At 48.4% G+C, this 19,163-nt stretch overlaps 1 protein-coding gene across 1 annotated transcript; it reads left to right on the top strand.

The window, feature by feature from the left end:
* Positions 1 to 14: 14 nt before the first annotated feature.
* On the top strand, positions 15 to 15,810 carry CXCL12 (C-X-C motif chemokine ligand 12). The gene is made up of 5 exons (XM_082002357.1): positions 15 to 563; positions 5,827 to 5,944; positions 9,388 to 9,474; positions 13,171 to 13,268; positions 15,127 to 15,810. The coding sequence occupies exons 1-5, from the start codon at positions 503 to 505 to the stop codon at positions 15,156 to 15,158; spliced, it is 396 nt and encodes a 131-aa protein (XP_081858483.1). The 5' UTR covers positions 15 to 502; the 3' UTR covers positions 15,159 to 15,810.
* The last annotated feature ends 3,353 nt before the right edge of the window (positions 15,811 to 19,163 follow it).

Genomic DNA, 19,163 nt, shown 5'->3' with positions numbered 1-19,163 from the left:
GCCTTGCTGCAAGGACGATGGGGCCGGGGCGCCCAGAAGGGACGGAGGTTGGCATAGTTTGGCGAGAGGACTTTCTCCCCCCTCCCGGGCCGGGTGGAGCGACGCGATCCCGGCTCCCCGCCGCGCCGCAGCCCCCAGCCGCCGTGCGGGCGGGACCCCGGCCGGTCGCCGCGGGCGGGGAGCGCGCCACCGCCATCCCACGGGGATTCGGGTCGCGGGGCTGCTGGGGCAAGCGCCTTAGCCTGGGGGAAGGCTGTCGGGCTGACGGAGCGAAGAGAGAAGCCCTCGCTCTTTTGGTTCCTTTCCAAGCATTTTTAGCAGAGGAAGGATGTAATAACATGCCACGGGCAATAAATCATAGGCTAGCTACTCCCCCTGGCTCCCCTCCCCCAGCCCCGGCGGTCCCGGCCCCTCTATAGAGGGAGGGGAGGAGGGGACTCCGGCAGAGCGCCGCAGCCGCCGGGACCAGCAACCCAGCGCTTGCCTCGCTAGCCGCCCCAGCATGGACCTCCGCGCCCTGGCCCTGCTCGCCTTCGCCCTGGCGATTGTCTCCCTCTCGGAGGGTAAGTGAGCCGCCGCCCGCCCTGCCTGCCATGGGCCTTTCGGTCCCGCAGAAATCCCCGCGCCCCCCCTTCCGCGTCCCGCGGCTCCTCCGCGCTCCCGGCCCGGGCTCCCGCCGCGGCTCGGATGTGCGCAGCTGGCGAGGCCCGAGCGATAGCTGCTGTGAGCTGCGAGCAGGCAGGCTCGCCCGCCCTCCCTCCTTCCCTCCCTCTATCGCGCTTTTCAAAAGAAGGCTGGTCAGAGCGATCCTCTTTGCCAGACTTATCCCAGATGGAAATCGGCTGGGGGAAGCCTTTCGACAGCGCTTGGTCCGCAGGGAGACTGTTTGGTTGCAAAATACGCATATCGATTTCCCTTTAAAAAAACATCCCTAAAAATTGCAAGAAATGAGAAACAGGCGGTTGTTCGGTGCCTTTTCAGTCGTCTGCCGTGATGTATCTTCCCTCGGTCGGGGCAGAGCTGAGCCAGAGCGGTCTCTCAGCAGGAGTTCCCCGCACCCCTGCCAGGGAGCGCGGAGAGGTTGCGGAGGGCGCGGGGAGGTGCGCTGCCGAGGGGTGCGGGGACGCGCGGGCTGGCAGCAGGCGAGCGCTGTCCTGCCCGCGCCGCGCCGCAGCGCCGTCTCGCAGCCTGCCCGCCCCACGCCGGTCCCCGCGGTCCCGCGTGTCACCCTCGGAGCCCGGTCGCGGCTGGCCGGCTTGCTCGCCAGCTGCCCGCCGGGGGCCGCGGCGACCTGCGCTCCTGCGCCGCATCCCGCCGGCAGCGGGGAGCTCTGTGCCGCGGGGGAACGGGGACGGCGCGGGGCAGCCGCACGCCCCCCGCGTGGCGGGGCGGGGGTCCTGCCCGCAGCCTCTGGGCAACTCCCGGGCGCTCCTCCTGCGGCTGGCTTCTGGCCTGGCAGAGATGTGCCACCTTTTGTCCCCTCAGGCAAAGCTTGCCGGCGGGGTAACGAGCGCCCTTTCAATACTCCGCTCCCATCTCACCCATTCTGGCGACCGAAACTTGGGTGTTCCCCACCCAGGGCGGCAGAGGATGCCCTCCGGTGCCCTCTTTGTTTATCCTGAGAGAGTTAATTGCTCCCGGTAATTTCGCCGATGCCTTTCCACAGTTCTGTCCCAGCAGCAGCCCCGTCCCAGTGCAGCAGACAAAAAGCCAGCGCGGAGCAAGCGCTGCCCCGGAGAGACTCCAACAGGCAGACCCCCCCCGTGGGCTCTGGCCCCCGCCGCGCTGGGGCTGCGGGCTGGGAAGCGAGCGCGCAGGTAGCGAAGGCAAACCCGAGGGTGTTAGCCGCAGGCTGGTGCGGCTAGCCCCAGCCCCTCGCCAGCCCCGCGGAGCGCAGCTTCCCGAGCACGGCGGAGCGCAGGACTCCCGGGCGGCTTGGCTCCCCGAGCCCCTGTGGGCGAGTGCGGATCTGGGGCGAGCTGAAGGAGCGCTGCTGGCCCGCACCGGGGCTGCAGTCGGGACGGGAGGCGGAGGACTGGGGGGCTGAGGGGCTCTCCCTCTCCTCGCCTCCCCACTGGCAGCGCTTGGCGTAGGGCCGGGGGCTGCAGGGCTGCCCGGCTGCACCTCCCTTTGCTCCCAGCCCGGCAGCGCTCCTCAGCTGGCAGCAAACGGCAGCGGGTGTCTTTATGGCAGGGTAAGCGTGTTGGGACCTGGCTACCTGAGTAAGGAAACAGCTTTAAAGGGTTGGAGAAAAACTAGTGTAAGGAGAGAGACCCCATCGGCTTGCAGTGATGAGACCGAAGTTTTTTGCCTGCTTTGCATGTCATGTCGTGCTCACAACCCTGATCCAGATGAGGGCTTGCAGGGCTACCTTGTCCTGGAGGGCAAGTGAGCTCTGAATTCTTCCTAGCCACGCTGGTAAAGTTGTATCTGGCCATCACAGCCTCATTCCCCCGGGAAACGGAGCTGTCTTAGAAAAGTTGCCGGCTCCCTCCTGATATTGGCAAATGCACCTTTGGATGAACAGCAGTAAAATCATGCTTCCATCAAATGTTTTGTCTGTTCATTTCCACCCTGATTGCCTGGATACAGCTTCCCTCTCCATTCAAGTGCCCAGGGCTTCCCAGCCCACAGAGCAGGTTACTGGTGGTAACTTCGCACCAGAACTGGCAACTCACTTGTTCTGTTAGTGTCCAGTCCCAGTGTGGGTGAGGCAGGGCAGATCCCTATGAGGTGAAACAGGTACTGTCCAACCCTGGTAAGTGGCCACTTTGTGAGGGAGCTTTTTGTGAGCGCTTTGTCTCTAGAGAGAATTTGACAGCAGAATGGGGTGTTCAGAGACAGCAAAACTCAGTTTTGAGTTAGAAAACAGTAAAACTATTTATTTAAAAAAACCCAAACACTCCCCAAACCCAAGAACTCTTCTAGTCGAGACCAAAAGAGATGCTCTGTTTTTCTTTTTGTCTAAGGAAGTAAGGCTGAAGGAATGACACTGAGATGTCTGAATAGTGTCTGGCTGTTCTGTAACTTGTGACTATATTCACTCATTTTAACCAAATGTGCCAAACAAATAAAGGTCTCAAAAGCTTTATGTGCCATCAGTTTCATGAAAACTAGTGTTTTCAGGTAACAGTACAATTAAAAAACTGTACTAATTTTTCCTACCGAGAGAATGGCTTCAGCTTGTGCTCACTGTTTATTAGACGTCAGAGAACTCGCAGAGCGTTAACTGCTGCGGTACAAATATGTAGAATAATTGGCTTAATCAGCTTTACTGTGCGTGGAACAATTTGTTTCAAATTTTGCAATGAGATAAGGAAGGTATTTGTCAGCCTCGGAGCTAAGACAAGAAATGTCGCCTTCCCAAATGATGGTCCCCAAACGGCCCCTTCCACCTCCTACTTTAGGATGATAGGTGTTCATGTGCTGGGAAATGCCACATGCACTACTTTTCCCTGGTTTCCAGCCTTGCTGGGAGAGGAGTGAGCTACAGCCAAGCTCTCGGGGCCGGGGTGCTGGAGAGGCAGTGGCAGGAGGTCGTGGTTCCCCGTTAGTGATGCTGAGAGATGACTGGTGCCTGTGCTGCCGCTCCCTGGCACTCCGTGCCTGTTTATAGTCACCAAGCAAGGGGCACAGAAACGCCAAAGGGATTCTTGTGCTGGGAGGGGAGTTGTCATTCCACCTTGCATTGGGGTGACAGAACACCGAATGCTGGGGCTTCCCCTCTTCCTTGCTGTGCTGGATGCCCTTTCTTGGGCAAGAAACAACTTTGGGACACATGGACATGTTACTCATGGTTAAACTTCTCTGCCTCTGTTTTCAAATGGGGTGGGATTGACAGTCCCTCTCCCAGTCTCAGAGAGGACAGGATTGCATTCTCAAATGATAGGTCTGAACAGTTCAGCTCTTGCCTGTTGTTTAGGGTAAAGATTGCTTAAACTTCGTTGGTACAAGCTTGCAGAGACACTTCCACTGCAGCTGTGCTGAGCATTGTTGTGTGACTGCATTCAGTTTCAGCCTCCCTTTCCAATACAAACTCACTGATGCGTCGCTATCAGGTGGGAAATCCTAGCGCCTTTCTCCCTTCCTTCCACTTTAGCACTAGTCCGTCTGTTGCATGTTCCCGAGGCTCGCCCTGCAGCCCTCCTGCTCCTGCAGGCGGGAGCTTCTCCTCCCACTTACTAACTCATAGATGATGCCACTATTCAGACTGACTGATTGCCATAAAACTGATGGAAAAACTCCTCCAATTTTGTTAACTTCTAGTCCAGATCCTGGTGTGAATCTGGGGGAACTCTGCTCCCACTAATGAATTCCCCTCTGTTTGCCCATCTGCCTGTGGGATCAGACTGTGGCTCATCTCTTGTTAAGAGGCGCTCGGGAAAAATCATTTTCCCTCCTGAGGACAGGCTAATTTCACCGTGTTGTCAGTGGTTTTATGTGCTAGAGACAGGCATTGGTAAATGTGCAATATATGCAGATTAGCTGCACTTTGAAAAGCTGTCTCTTTTCCCACCTTCCTAGACGGCAGCTCAGGGATTCCAAGCCTTTCACTGCTCTTTAGCTCTCCATCTGCCTTTAAGGGAGCTGGGTTTGGATGCTGCCAGTGCTCCTGTGTGGCTAAATAAACAGGGCAGCAGATTGCCATGGGGATCTAAAGTCCTGTCAGATATAGATCTGACCATCTACAGCATGAGGCAGACCTTATGGGTTAGGTGTATGAATTTAATTCCTCCCAGAGGCCTAAAACTGCTCCACTGGGAAATAGTTTAAGATCTTAGGCAGCTCCTTCTAGACTTCCAGGCAAGGCTTCTGTGTTTGTGTTTTAGCGTGCATGGGGCTTTGAAGCTTACGCACAGAGTGAGGACCTTATTTATGTGCACTTGGTTGCCAGTAATTAAGTTTTTCCATGGAGAAATCAGGTAGCAGAAGGACTGCATCAGAGGCTGTGGTGAGAGCCAGACTGCTTTTCTCAGTTCTGCATGCATATTCACTGCTGATTTTTAGCCTGGAGGGGGCTAAACTTAACTGAGTCCCTAGTGATGCCAGTGACAAGACGCTCATCCGGTCTGGTGGTCCCTGATTAGTGGGACCACCGCTAGTTTTGGTAGTGATAATCTCCACAGCTGTGGACAGCCCACTGCTTGATGGCCGTTGCTTTGCCACAGGCTGGGAGTTCAAAAAGACTGCCGGTCTCTCCTGCGAAACCTCTCTGTGATCCGGCACCCCGGAGTCGCACCCCGGTGCGGGGGTCCCGGCTGGGAGGAGGGGCTGGCCGCGGTGGGGGACGGTCAGCTGCTGGGCCCTGGGAAAGCTTGCAAGACTCGGGGCTTTTCTGCAGCCAGTGAGTCCCCCGTGAAAAGCCTGCACCTGAGCTGAGCCGTTTTGATCTCAACTCTTTGGAATTCATCGCTTTCTTCTGGCTACCTTCTAATTTGGCCTCGGGTCAAAATCATTTGGCAAGAACAACACTGAGGACAAGTGCCCCCTCTTTTGGCCTTTATCTTGTCTAATTACCAGGAGCATCCCTGCACAATGGAGCGGCTCCTTATTCTAATCTCTTCTTCTTTACTTATCTCAATGTTCTCTCCCTCTTCTTTTGTCTTCCAAAATCCCACGCACCAGGATTGAAAGGCTGGGTGCTGGGGTAAAAGGATTGTGCTGTGAGCTGCGGGCAAATGCTCTCCCAGAGCTACAGCTTTTCTATCGCTCCCCCCGTCCCCCGCATATTTGGAGGGAGTTTCTGTCAGCCCTGGTCTGTCTATCTGTGCTGCTGACCGGGAGCAAGAGGGAGTAACGTGTCCTTTCTCTCCCCGTGTCCCGCAGAGAAACCCGTCAGCCTGACTTACCGATGCCCCTGTCGATTCTACGAGAGCAACGTGGCAAGAGCCAACATTAAGCACCTCAAAATCCTCTCCACACCCAACTGCTCGCTTCAGATTGTGTAAGTCTCTTACTCTTTTCAGCTGGGTGCAAATCTCGGGTGTCAAAAGGAAGAGTCACACAGCTGGTTCCTGCTTTGGTGGCTGCAATTCGGTCTGTGTCTCATGCCATGATTTCCAATTCATGTCTTCACCCCATGTGTCAGATACAGCTGGATGGACCCTGCTCTACCCCACACAAAGGAGCCCAGCTAAATGTTTCCCAGCTGTGTTCTACCTCTGTGATCTCCCTGTGACTATGTGATCCCATGTCCTGTTCCCCCATATGCAAGCCGGAGCGTCAGGCCTGTTGCCTTGTGTGTGGAGCATCATACCTTGAGAAAAGTGACTTTACCATGGTCTGAGTCTTCTAATGCTCCACTTCTCCACAGAGAGGAGCTAAACAAGCAGAAGTAATTCCTGGATTTTGTGTAGCCTCCACAGGAGGTACAGGCCCTAAACACGTGCTGGCCTGATCTAGGGACACGCTTGCCAGGCAGTGACTGGCTCAGGTGAATCACAGATCACAGCAGAACAGAGATGGTGGGTTCCAGTGGAAAATAACCTCTTCATTTTTGCTGAAAAAGAAACACTAGTTTTCAGGAAAAATGGGGTTGTAGCTTTGTGTGTGTGTTTTTAGGAAGGTCTTTTTGGTTCATTTGTTCAGGGGTGACTCAATCCCTCCTCTCCCAAAATTCAAAATCTTCGGAAGAAAAAAATTAGCATTCATCTTTTCGTTGCAAGGGAGCCCTACTACCATCAACTTCTGTTGACCTCTCTAAGAGGGTCTCAGTGACTAGACAAGTTTTCTGTGCAGTGGTGCCATCACTAGTTCTGTCTTCATCCATGTTGAGCTCTTCCAGTTGCAACTTAAATTCTGTAGGAGTCCCTTCTTTGTCATCCAAAACATTTCTGCACTCAGAAAACTGATGTGGTTTCATGAGATTTCTTAGGAATGTACAGATACATTGAAATGCATGTATCAATTCATGAACCAGTTTTTATTCACATGATTTTTTTCTTTTTTAAACCACTCTGGGTAGTTCATACGCATTTTCTCATGTGTGCTTCTGCCTTAGGATTTGGTGGTGGACAGCGAGAAAAATGTAAGCCTAGCTGAGAAATAATTTCCTTTTGCAAAAATGGCAAAACCAGCTGTGACTAACTCTGATCTCTACCTATAAACAATTCTGGAGGCAAGCATCCAAAATGCAATAGTGTATGGGTTTGTGCTCTGGGACTGTCAGTGGATGTCAAAAGGGTCCCAGTGCTAAGGCTTTGTAGAGGATTTGGAATTTTCTGGAGTGGTTTCAAGAAAATGACAGGCGTTTAAGACAGGCTAGAGTATACGTTTATCTCTTAATTAACATGGGATCATAGTCATTAGAGGTAGGTAAGAGCATGAAATGCAGAAACACAAACAACTCATGTTCTTGTCCATTTCTGACTCAAATGTGTGTGCTTGCAATGTGATTTAGTGGCACACAGAACACATGAACCTGTAGCTCACCATCTTTTTGTTACTCTAAAAAGTAAGGTACTTAAAAACTTGCCTCCAAATGCCCATGAAACATCATGAGTTCAAACTAGGTCTTTTTTGAAACAGAAGCTGACGTGGAATCAAAACTAACACAGATTTCTCATCTTCATGGTTTTAACCACACTCTGAATTTAGTGGATATGCATTATGCAGTGAAGGTGTGAGTAACTTAAAAGCTACTGTTTTCAGGAATAGAGAATCTCAGTGAAATCGTACAGTTTCAAGGAAAGATCCTGTATTTTTTTGCACAAGTGCATTCCCCTTTATGGTTGAAGGGAATTGCAGCTGAACAAAAAGCCTAAGAGCAGGCTTTTGTCTTTGGTTCTATGGGAAGTCATCTCTCCAAATCCAGAAATCTACTCTGTCTACTTCTACAAAGCCCACCCTAAATTCCCTGCTTTTCAGTACAGGGAAATAAGCATTTTTAGCATGCAATTGTATCCTAAAGTAGATACCTAAACCAGTTCAGATTAACAGTCCATACAATTGCCTAGTCTCTGCCATGTCTGTACAAGGAGCAGGGGTTGACAGGCTCAGAAATAAATGGCTAAAAAATCAACGTCTTACTATGAGGTGAGAGGAACTGCATTGCATGTGGCTAGAGGCTGGTTATGTGTGCTTCTGGTTCTGTACTCTGCGAGACCAGCTCAAGAATTCCCAGGCGTTGCTAACTTCAGCAAATCCATTCTTACTCTCTCTTGGTATAGCTTCACTGGAAATACTCCTGCTTGGCACTGCTGTAGGGGAAATATGAATTAGGCCCATTCATCTCTTTATTGGCGCAGGGCTTGCAAGACTGGATCTTCGATGTGTTTATGTTACAACTGTGTTGTTGCATAACTTCAGATCAAGGAGCCTTTTTGACCCGTTAACTTCTTACACCATAGTTTTATATTCTGCAGATTTCATTTTATAAAGTGGGGAACATTTTGGCTTCCATCCAGCAAAACGCTTAAACAAGTACTGAACTTATTCCTATGGGCATTTCCATGAAACTGCTGTTCTTGGCACTTTTGCATGGCAGGCTGGCTGTTTAAGAGGAAATTTCTGGGCAGCTGAGGCAGAGGCAGGGTGCTTCGGGGAATGTGGGAGATCACAGCACTCTCAGGAGGCCCTGGGATCCCTGGAGGGTGAGACCTGCTGATGTGGGTGAAAAGCTATTTGTACTTCTCCTGTATGAAAGATGCAGATAGCCCAAATGCCAAATTCACAGGGAGTTCAAATTAGCTAAACAGTCTGGTTTGGAAAGTGCAACTTGGACATCCAGGAGAAACCCCTCAGGAGGTTTCTGCTTTTGTTTCCATTGCTGAGTGAATACATGAGGGAAAAGTGGCCTCTGGCACTATGGTGCTTCCACTTGTCTTCCTGCCTGCAACCTGTTTGTTCAGTCCTGTAGAAAACAAAAAGCTAAGGAGTGACCAGACCCTTTCAGAACATCAAAGAGGTATGGTTTGGTGTCCATCCTCAAAACATGTGAAACTTCAATTTTGGGTTGAATCTGAAAGCTGTTCTTCATTAATTCCTTGCAAAAATGACCTATATTTACTATACCATTATTTCCAAATGAAATTTATCTGTTCTTAGAACTCATAACAGCCTAGGTATGAGTTGGAAAACTTAAATTTAAATTTTGTATCTGTCTCACCCCCATATGCGTACCAGTACAGACCACACGAATCAACACCAGAAGAGATGAATTGTACCAGTACTTTGAACCCAGGGATATTTATAATATCTGCCTTGAGGATGGCAGGGATAACCCATCCTTTTCATGGGCTGAGAGCAGCACTGACACCCAATGAAGTCTGACATGGCCCTGCTGTCCTTAATGGAGTTCCAAATCTGTGTGCAAAATGAGGCATCTGGGGAGGTGTGGACTGAGGAGCATCACACAGCAGACTCACTTTGACTTTTCTTCTTTGGCAGTGCAAGGCTCAAGAGCAACAGCAAGCAAGTGTGCATTGATCCCAAGTTAAAGTGGATCCAGGAATATCTGGAGAAAGCTTTAAACAAGTAAGGCAAGAGGCAAATGGACTTAACAGCTAACATCCTGAGTTATTAAAGGGTAGAACATTAAGGGCTGGCTTTTACCATGTGGACAAAGTACTCGTGGAATCAGATATTGTTTTGAAGATGGGTTTGGAGTTGACCTAGTCTGTATTAAAATAACAGCTTCTAGTATATCCTAAATGTTCAACTAAGAGTTTTGCCAGGGTTTGAGGCAAAATCTATCCTAATGAATCTGTTCTGGGGTCCCCAACTCATCCTCTTTTTAAAAAAGCCGTTCTCCCAAGGAAAATGCTTCCTTTATGCCCCCTCTTCCCCAAGCCAAACTACAATTACTTCAAAGTCTATATTGTTCCAGTTTCTTTGGAGCCCCTTCTCCATGTCACATGTGGGGTCTGTTTGCACAGGCAGCTGAGGCCTAGGGGGTCTTGGTGCTAAGAATTGTTCCTCTGCTGGCCAGCGTGGAGTGCTATAAATATCAGCCAAGGTGAGACGCCTTTCCATGCATAAGGCTCTCCCACAAGGCCAGGGGAAAACCAACCATATTTGGAAAATTCAGTCTTTTAAAATCTATTTTTATTCCCCTTGAAAGCGGGTGATCATGGCTTCCCTGAGGTGGATCCAGCCTATCTCGGTTCAATTTTACAGTGAGCAAGGGCAGTACAGAGAACATTTCTGTGCTGAGTTGCAGGGGAGGGTTCCAACCTTCCTGGCATGGAAGATGGGACAAAGCATCTCCTTGCTTGCCCAGGGCCCTGGGCTGTGGTTGATCCAGCAGCGGCATTTTGGCCAGCAAGCCCACCTGTGCACTCAGTATCCCTCCCACCCTTGTCACCACATTCCCACCCCTCAGTAACTGCGCTGTAACCTTGCCCCCACCCTGCATCTGTAGGGTAAAGGCAGGGCTGGAATCCAGTCATTTGCAAAGGCAACGCTTTCTTGGAGAAATGTGGGGAAGGGTATGGCCCCAGGGCAGATGTGAGGCAGCACAGGTAGCGAATGGCCTCCACTGTTTGCTTTGCAAAGGCATCTGTCAAACAAGGGGTAGACTTGAAAAAAAAAAAGTCTTTGTTCCCCTGTGTTTTTACAATAAGCAAGGGGAGAAATGCTACCAGAGGTAGAGAGATTCCTCCATGTGGCCCTTTTGGGACTGCACTGGGGCCAAGAGTGAGGAGGAGGAGGGAAAGAAGCCAGCTAACAAACTGACTGTGATTCCAGCCCTGACAGCTCTTCCCATTTCATCTGATGCTCAGTGCCTTCTTTGCTGCCAGCACTCAGTCCTCTTGTCCTTTGGGCAAATTCTCTGCAGAGGTAATCCAGGTTAATGCTGCCAGGATGGCTTTGGATTTAGGCAGAACTGAACCTAGGAGCAGGATGGGGCCCATGCTGACCTTCCTAGAGGCCTAGGCTACTTTGTTTTCCAACTTTGGAAAATTCTTAAGCCCCTGCCTAAGTTTCTGTTTGCTGTCAGCCCCTGTGAACCCCTTGGTGCTGTTCATAAGACCTGAAACTTAGGAGGCACTTAAGAAATTTGTAAGGCTGGGCAAATGTGATTATGTGCTGAGATCCTGCCTGCCTGACTTAGGGGAACAACTCAGCTGGAACATGTTCTGCTCTCACTTCCACTGGGGAAGGTCTGGGGCCAGCTCTACTGAAACCAGTGAGCCCATGCCTGATCTCCAACCACATTCTGGGTTTTGTTTACCTAATGCTAATCCAGAAGCAATTCTGCTCATTTGGTGGATATCATCCTGGTTTACATTGAGTAACAGAAGATAATTTGGTCCCAGCTCTATGAAATAAGATGACAGAAAGCATATATCTCTAGCACCTAATCCTGTAATCATGGCATTATTTTAATTTTCCAACTAGTAATGCTAGCACCAGTGGCATTTTCATGCTCCACAGACAGTCAGAGCTCTGTCTGTAGCATTTTCACAAGGCATGTTTTTGATATATTTTAGTGCACAGCTTTGACTTCTTCAATGAAATGTACTTTGGAATATATTTATAGCGCATCAAACAATTCATATATTTGAATTGGAGCCATATGAATGTTGGTAGTTTAAAACACCGATATCCCTCTAAACTACTAACAGCTTGTAAAATAAATCTATATAGATCTATAAATGTTAATGTAGCTATCAATTTCAATCAGCCATATATTTTTTCACTTGTACTGAAATTGTATGAAATGTGACATTACCCTATATGCACTAGCAATAAAATGGCTAATTGTTTCATGTTATGAAAACCCAATTGTACATGGGAATTTATTTTTCTGGAATAAAATCAATACGTTTTGTAGAAAGGGCTCTTGTAATTGCTTAAGTAAAATCCAAAGTGTCAAGACTTCTTAATCTATTACAGTGCTTCAGTACGAGAGTATCTTCTGTGTTATAATCTGCAGCTAAGGGCAAGGAAAAGTTCATAGAATATAGTAGTCCAACACAGTTGATCGTGAAACCAGAGATGGTTTTTAGCAGGGAATTATTTTGCTCACTAATTCTGCTTAGCTGTTATTGTTGCTTTATATTCATCACCTCTCCATGTAATATACACACTTATGAGACATCAGTAAAATACATCCAGGCTGTCAGGAATCCAAATTCCTTAACTGGCTTTAAAAATCATCGTGCAACTGCTGTGGCCAACATCATTCAACATTCATCCATTTTATAGACAAGGGGCAAATCAGTCCTGTCTTGAAATAGCTAACAAATCCTTTATCACTTCCAGGCAGTCCCAATCATCATTTACTTGACTACCTTTCCCTTCTCCTTTCACACAAGGATATGCTAAATCAGCCCCTTGCAGAGTTAACAGAGCCCAAAATAAACAGAGACAGGGGAATTATCCTTGCTCGTCCGTGGTCACATTAGTATAGACCCACATCAGAACTTCCCCTAGTCCGAGATGCTGGAGGCCATTAAGCTCAGCTGCTACTGCTGGCACAGATGAGAGAGCTGATGGATATGGAGAAGATTACAAAGTCAAATAGGAAAAACCTTTTCCTTGAGCCCACTGGGATAAAGGAAAGGAAACTCTCAGCTTCTAGGGGCTGGCTGTGATGGGAGCCAAGACCTGCTGCTCCCTTCTTCCACAGTGCTTGTAAACCCCGGTGTGGAAGCTCTTCCTAATTTCTGACCCCATTTGTAAATAAGGGCTGAAGTACAAGATGCCAAAACAACTAACTCCTGGTACTCCACCAAGTGTGTGCTGGGTGAGTGCCCCACACTTTCGCCCAGGTGGGGGACAATGTAGGTGATTATCTTTACAGCCTTGTTTTAAGGCAACAAATGCCCACAAATCCCCTGGAGTAGCCACCGATTCTTGTTGATGTCCGTGGGAATGCTGGGTGGGAAGCCAGAAATCCAGCCCCGCTCTGCTTTCATTGTACCTCAGGGGGTACCGTGTGGATGGTGAGGCTCCTGGCTGATGAGTTCTGGAAGGCATTTGGGGAGGCTTCAGTGTTTTGGGGAAAAGAGTTGTTCTGGGCTCAGAATTTGCGTAAGTCCTGTCACCAGGGCACTTTCATTTGCCTAGTGTTCTCTGAGGCAGAGGGTGTGTGAAAGGGGATGTTATCTTCATTTGCACCCTGCCAGCGAGATGTGAAGGGACCGTAGGATAAATGTGAATAAGGCCTTTCCTTTGTATGTGGATAATTTATGGCAGTCTTTTTGTATTTTTCTTTTAATTTAGACCACGTCATCGCACTCATAAAAAAAAGCAACAGAAGAAACGGGGCCCACTCTGCCCTTCCCGTGCAACACCACTAAAGTCTCCAGGGAGAAAGAATGGTAGGAGGCATTAGTTTCTGAGCTGGGATACCTCAGGTTCAAGTCCCTGCTCTTCCACTGACCATCCTATGCGACATTGCCCTTTTGGGCAAATACATTAGCCTATACAGACCTCCATTTCTCCCCATATTTGTTGATCTTAACATCCGTACCCTCCCTGCAAAGGGATATTGTATAGATAAAACTCTTAAAACAGGGGGAAAGTTCAGTTACAGCAGAGGTGGGAAAATTTTCCCATTTTACAGGTGGGAAAATGGACACCCAAAAAGGCCAAAATCCCTGAAGCAAAGCCAAAGTCAAAAGCAGGGTAAAGGTTTGGAAGCCCTATGTCTTTTAGCTGACTGTATTCCTCCAATACCAAACTGACAGAGTTAAACTATAAATAACAGCGGTGAATTTGTCACTGGCTTTTTCTTAATGACAAATGCAATACTGGGTGGTGAAAACATGATTTGGTGCAGTGGTGACTGGTTGACACCTCTCCTATGGGAGATGCTTCGCAAGTTCCAGAGAACGGCGTTCCATATGCCAGTGCTCTGGATGTCCCAGTTGTTTTTCTCCCATCAGAGTGGTGTGTCCTGCCCTTCTGCACCAAAAAAGTAGGTTGCTGGTGTGGGTTATTGGAAAAGATTTCTGCAAAGAGCATAATTTTGCTCATGGCTTAGTCATCTTCTTTATGCCTGGATGAGTTTTCTGAGGCTACCTTCACTGATAGTAGCCACAACTGTCTGGCTATGGTCACGCAGTCTTACTTGTCCAGCAGGCATTGAAAAGGATGTTTGTTCTAATCCTGTAGGCTAGACAAGACATTCTGGGCCATCAGGGTTTTTGAATACCTGGTGTTTACCCTCTGACACTTGTAACTCAGCCTTAGTGACCTCTTCTAGATTGCAAAAGGCTGATCAGCCTGGAGCAGGAGTAGGGATCACTTCAGACAAAACCCGGAGGCCACCAGCACAGACTGGCTCCTTGTTCTGAGTGAACCCTGCACACAATACCCTTGCACTTTGCTGTGATGCCTAACCCACCATTCCTTCTGGGTACCATGCTCACACCGAGCATGAGAGACTCGATTTGTCTGCCTCCCACCCTGAGCTCCTTACCTCTGCACTTAATGCCTCACACATTCACTGTGCAGCACCCTGTCACCCCACCTTCACTGGGCACCTGGTCACCACAGGCTGTGATGTGCTGCCCAGCTGCTCACAGCAGGTGAGGTCCCAGAGCAGGGAGGCCATGAGGATGGTTCATGGCTGGGTAGCACACCTGGGAGCCTCTGCTCTCCAGCCACCCCATGGTGGGAGCTGAACACCAACAAGAGCAGAGCATGGGCTGTCCTCTGTGTTCCTCCATCCACGCAGAGACCTGGCACTCTGTGGAGCTGCAGTCCATGATCAACAGCAGGGACATGGGGTAGGGGCAGGTAAAGGAGGCATTCCCAGTGCCACTTGTTCCAGTACTGGATCTCCTTCCAAATGATTAATCCCTCCTTTCCCTGCTGGTTTTTTTTTTTTGCCGAGTCTCTTTGCCCACCGATAATTCTCTGCTCTGGCTTTCAAGTCCAGAATAAGCTTCCTAGCCAGCCTTCCTCCTATGGTAGCTCTGAACACCCTACTAACTGCGATGAGCACAACCTGCCCAAAATAACTCCCATTGCTGGGTTTGCCCTGCTGGGTCCCAGTAGCTCCTTGTGGAGAACTTCCCCTAAAATGTTTGGCAAATACTGGTTGGAGGGGCTGCAAAAGAAATGCCTTTGTGTTAGTCCAGACACAGATTTGCTGTTTGACTAGGCCTGATATCAAAGCTTTTGCAACTGAAATAAACCTTAATAGTGTTTCACTCTCTTCTTCATCAACAGGAGGTTCAAGATGTAAGAGGCAAGCATTGTAAGCCGTCTACAGGATTTCTTACTGTAGGACCCAGAGAGCAGATAACCAGTATTAGGGAATGAATACATTTCACTGTTATCATGCAGCACAAAAGCAACGCTTCATGCATTTTCAAAGGTGTTTTTTTTTTGTTTGGAGGTTTTTTGGTTTGTTTGTTTGTTTTGTTTCTTTTTTCACAAATGGCTTGCTTTCACAGTGCTATTTTTATATAGTAAGATGTAACTATTTGAGAAAAATACGTTTTTATACAGGTTGGTTTATTACCTAGCACTGAGGGCAGATATGAATTTAAACTAACCCTGTGTTATTATATAATATTTTATTTCCTTTGCTATGTAGAGGTCCTGCTTTATTTAACTTTCTTCTGGTTCATGCAAGTCTCCTGGAGTTTTAAACCTAGAAGGACATGAACTGTACCGTGCAATGATGTTGTGTAAGTAGTGGAGGAATTCCTTGCCTCCAGAAGTCACCGAGGCCAAGAACATAGGAAGGCTAAAAAGCATCAGATGTTGATGAAAGTGGACAGTATTATCATGGGTGGCATTTATAGGTATTAAACTCAGGACTACAGGGCTAAAGCCCTCCTCTGAAGATCAGAGACCTTGGTCACAGCTAAGAGCAGCTGGGTCAATGCACATCTGGTATTGCAAGGTGCTAGTACTTGGTTTGTAGTAGTTGTGTGTGTTAGGAGCCACAACACTGCTCTGATGTTACCTGGCATTTCCTATGTTCCTGTGTTTCTGATGACAGATTTTAGTACAAAAAGGAATGGATTGTTAAAGGTATAACCACACGATCATGTTGCAAGTTGCTGGAGGAGTCAGATACGCTGCCACACACCAGGTGTCTCTTCCCACCCATCCACAGGAGGTGGCTTCATGTTGCCTGATTGGCTTTGCACTGAAGTAGGTGGAGATGCATTCACGTGACCCTTCACCAATGATGCTGTAAGCCTTGGCTACTGAACAGTCACACGTATCTGAGGGCAGTAACATCTTTGATTGCTCCAGAGATACCTAAAAGAGGATGTCTGCCCGTATCTTTGGAGAAAAGAGATGCCTGGCACAAGAGAGGGTCTGCCCAGTTTGTGGAAGGAGTGGTGTTTCTTGGGTGTGGAAATGAAGGCCAGCACTCACCGTTCCCTAGTGGTCATGGCCCTGCTTGCTGGTGAACAGGATAGCCTCTGCAGTTTCCTTTGCCAAGTACACCGGGGACAGGTACCGCCTCCTGCAGCAATCCCCTCTCTCAGCCAGAGATTTCTGTCTCCCGATTCCTACCTGTATGCGCAATACCTTTGCTATGACACCCGCAGTCCTGCAACAACCATGTTATGCTGTGCACTAGGATCCGGGGGGAAGCGCGTTTGTGCAGCGCAGTGCTTGTGTTTGTATGTATCTGTGTGTGTATTGTAAACAAAAAAAGTTTTAAGACTGGGGTTTTTTTGAATGCATTGCTTCAAAAGGAATCTTCCCTCTTCCCTGCAGCCTGTATTGGGAACGCTGAGAGGGGTGTTTCGCTAAGTACTCCTTTTCATGGCAGGCATCTTTATTGTCAAAAAGGCACTTTGGCTAGCCAGGGACTACCTTATTTCCATGTGGATTCAGGTAAAAATCTTGTAAGTATTTTCCTCTCTGCAAAACAGTGGTATTACAGAGAGTGTTCAGCTGGGACCACATCACCTCATTTGCTTTAAAGCAGAAACCAACTGCTGTGCCTAAAATGTATGTGTGTGATTTTGACATTCCTTCTGTTGTTATCATTACCAACCTGGTGCTTTAAGTATATTGTGTCTCTGTGTTGAAAGGTCTGGTACCACTGTACTTGATGAGAATTGGAGCGTTAATTTAATGTGAGTAGGATCAGAACATGTTGTAAGGCTAAAGACAGAACGAACTTTTATGAGAAAACTAGAGTTTCTTGTATCTTCCTTGGGCTGTACTTTCTATCCTAGGGTCCATCTCCTGTCCGCACACATGCACCTGCAATTGCTAGTGGTTTGCCAGAGACAAACATAGTGAGTGTCAAAGCCGAGAATGACTTTGGGGAAAGTGTGGAAGGATCTTGGTTCTGACACAGACATGGAGCGTGTCCTACTTACCCAGGAAGGTGCATTCTTCACACATGCTTCCCATCCAAGGACAGCTTGAGGTCTGATCAATTCCCATTGGAGTAAATGAAGAATTAAATAATCCTCTTTTTTTGATTCAACAGCATACCTTCCTAATGACGACAGAGGCCATGAAGATTTTGTTTCTAGGGAAAACATTGGCTTTCCAGTGAACAGATGGGATGGGTAGAAGTGACTATACAGCCTTGCCACCACTCTGTCCTCATTATCAGGGACTGCATGTGGGGTCAACAGCAGCAGGGAAAGGTCTCTGGGCACATGCCAGCCTGGGCAAACAGACTCCTTTGACAGAAGCATTGAGATGGGCAGTGCTGGAGCACCCTGGCCAAACCCTGGGATCCCAGCTCCGGACAGTATAGCCAGGTAGTGGAGATGCTGCAGGAAATGGGGTCACCTGTCAGCCTTCTCTTCTGGGGCAAACTAGTGGGCGTTGCAGGGGTAGACTGTGCTAAAGGAAGGGTATTTGCTCCTGAGCAGCAGGAAGGAAGGGGACTCCCTGCATAGGGAACACTCACAGCCAGGTGGTGGGTGTCTGGGTGCCTTTGTGGGCTGCCTGCCTCTGGCATTTCTTGAGACGCTGTGACTTGGGCCCTGACACGGCTGCGCTGGTGACGATTCACTATTCATGTCGCTAAGACCACTCACTGCATGGGGCAGCTCTCAGGAGTCAGCACCATATTCCTCCCTTGCCTGGGGCAAGGTTGAGCCCAGAGTGAATGCAAGGTTGGCCCAGACTTGGCCAGGAGTAACTGAAGACCTAAGTGAGAACCTGATAAAAGCTTTCTCTTGCTTCAGACCAAAATTCAATCTTGAGCAGGAAGCTTTGCTTTTTGCCTGACATTATTTGCATGATGCATTGGGAGGAGCAGCCCTGCCCTTCACGCTAGAGAAACCAGTTGCTGCACTACCCTGTGCATCGCGTGCTCTTCCTCCTGCGCACACCATGGTCTTGGCAGGCTGAGAAGCCGCGCTAGCAGAAACCCGCTTGGGGAGGACGCTAGGTTTTCCTTTCTGCCTTTAACTGTTGACCAAAGATGGAATCAGGGAAAGGAAGCGTGGGGAGATGGGCGTGATGTAGGGACTACACGTGAAAGGAAGGAGGGAAAAGAGAGGACACTGAACTGGTGCTGAAAAAGCAGCTTCCATAAATGTGAAATCGTCACGTGTGGTATTTTCAAAGTGCAGCTGTCGAATCCTGAGATTGGATTATTTTTTTTAAAGAAGAATAGATGGTATTTATTGCTGTGCCAATTTTTTATTTATACTAGCTTTACACTTGTATGTATAAATATCTTACCTGAATTCTGCCTGAGGAGGGATGAAGGGTGACTTTTTGATGTGTTTTTAACTAAGGTGTTTGAGCAAAGGTGATTGTTCATTTTGCAATGAAGGCTGTATTCCAAGTTAAATATACACATTTTGTTGAAAATGCAGTTCCTATAGAAGTTTTTGTTGCTGTTTTCCCTTTGTTAGCATCTAGAGGGTCCTTCTTTTCTCTGACAACTTGTTTTGAGTGATGTGATTTATAGTAACATGGGGTTTCTGAGAAATCATCACCTAAAATCTGAATTTTTTTCTTTACCAAATTCCCACCAAGACAAGCCTTGTCTTCAAATTTGAAGCTCCGGTGGCCACAGAGAAGAAAACATTTATCATCATGAAAGGGCTGCATGAACCTCCCATCTTCCACTCCTTAAGAACTCAGTGTTGTCAGAATGTGGTAAATACTGTACTTTATATTTTTGTTAAGTAAAGTCTAAAGAAATATGTTCCCAAATAATGTGAAAAGGGTTTTGTATCTGTGCTCCTGTAAGGCAGCTTTTATGGAGGAGTTATATTATGCTTTTGAAATTACTCCTTTCATAGAATACTTTGAAA

The sequence above is a fragment of the Phaethon aethereus genome (assembly GCF_964289735.1).
Source record: "Phaethon aethereus genome assembly, chromosome: 7".
Lineage (NCBI taxonomy): Eukaryota > Metazoa > Chordata > Aves > Phaethontiformes > Phaethontidae > Phaethon > Phaethon aethereus.
This window is presented reverse-complemented; position numbering and strand designations above follow the sequence as displayed.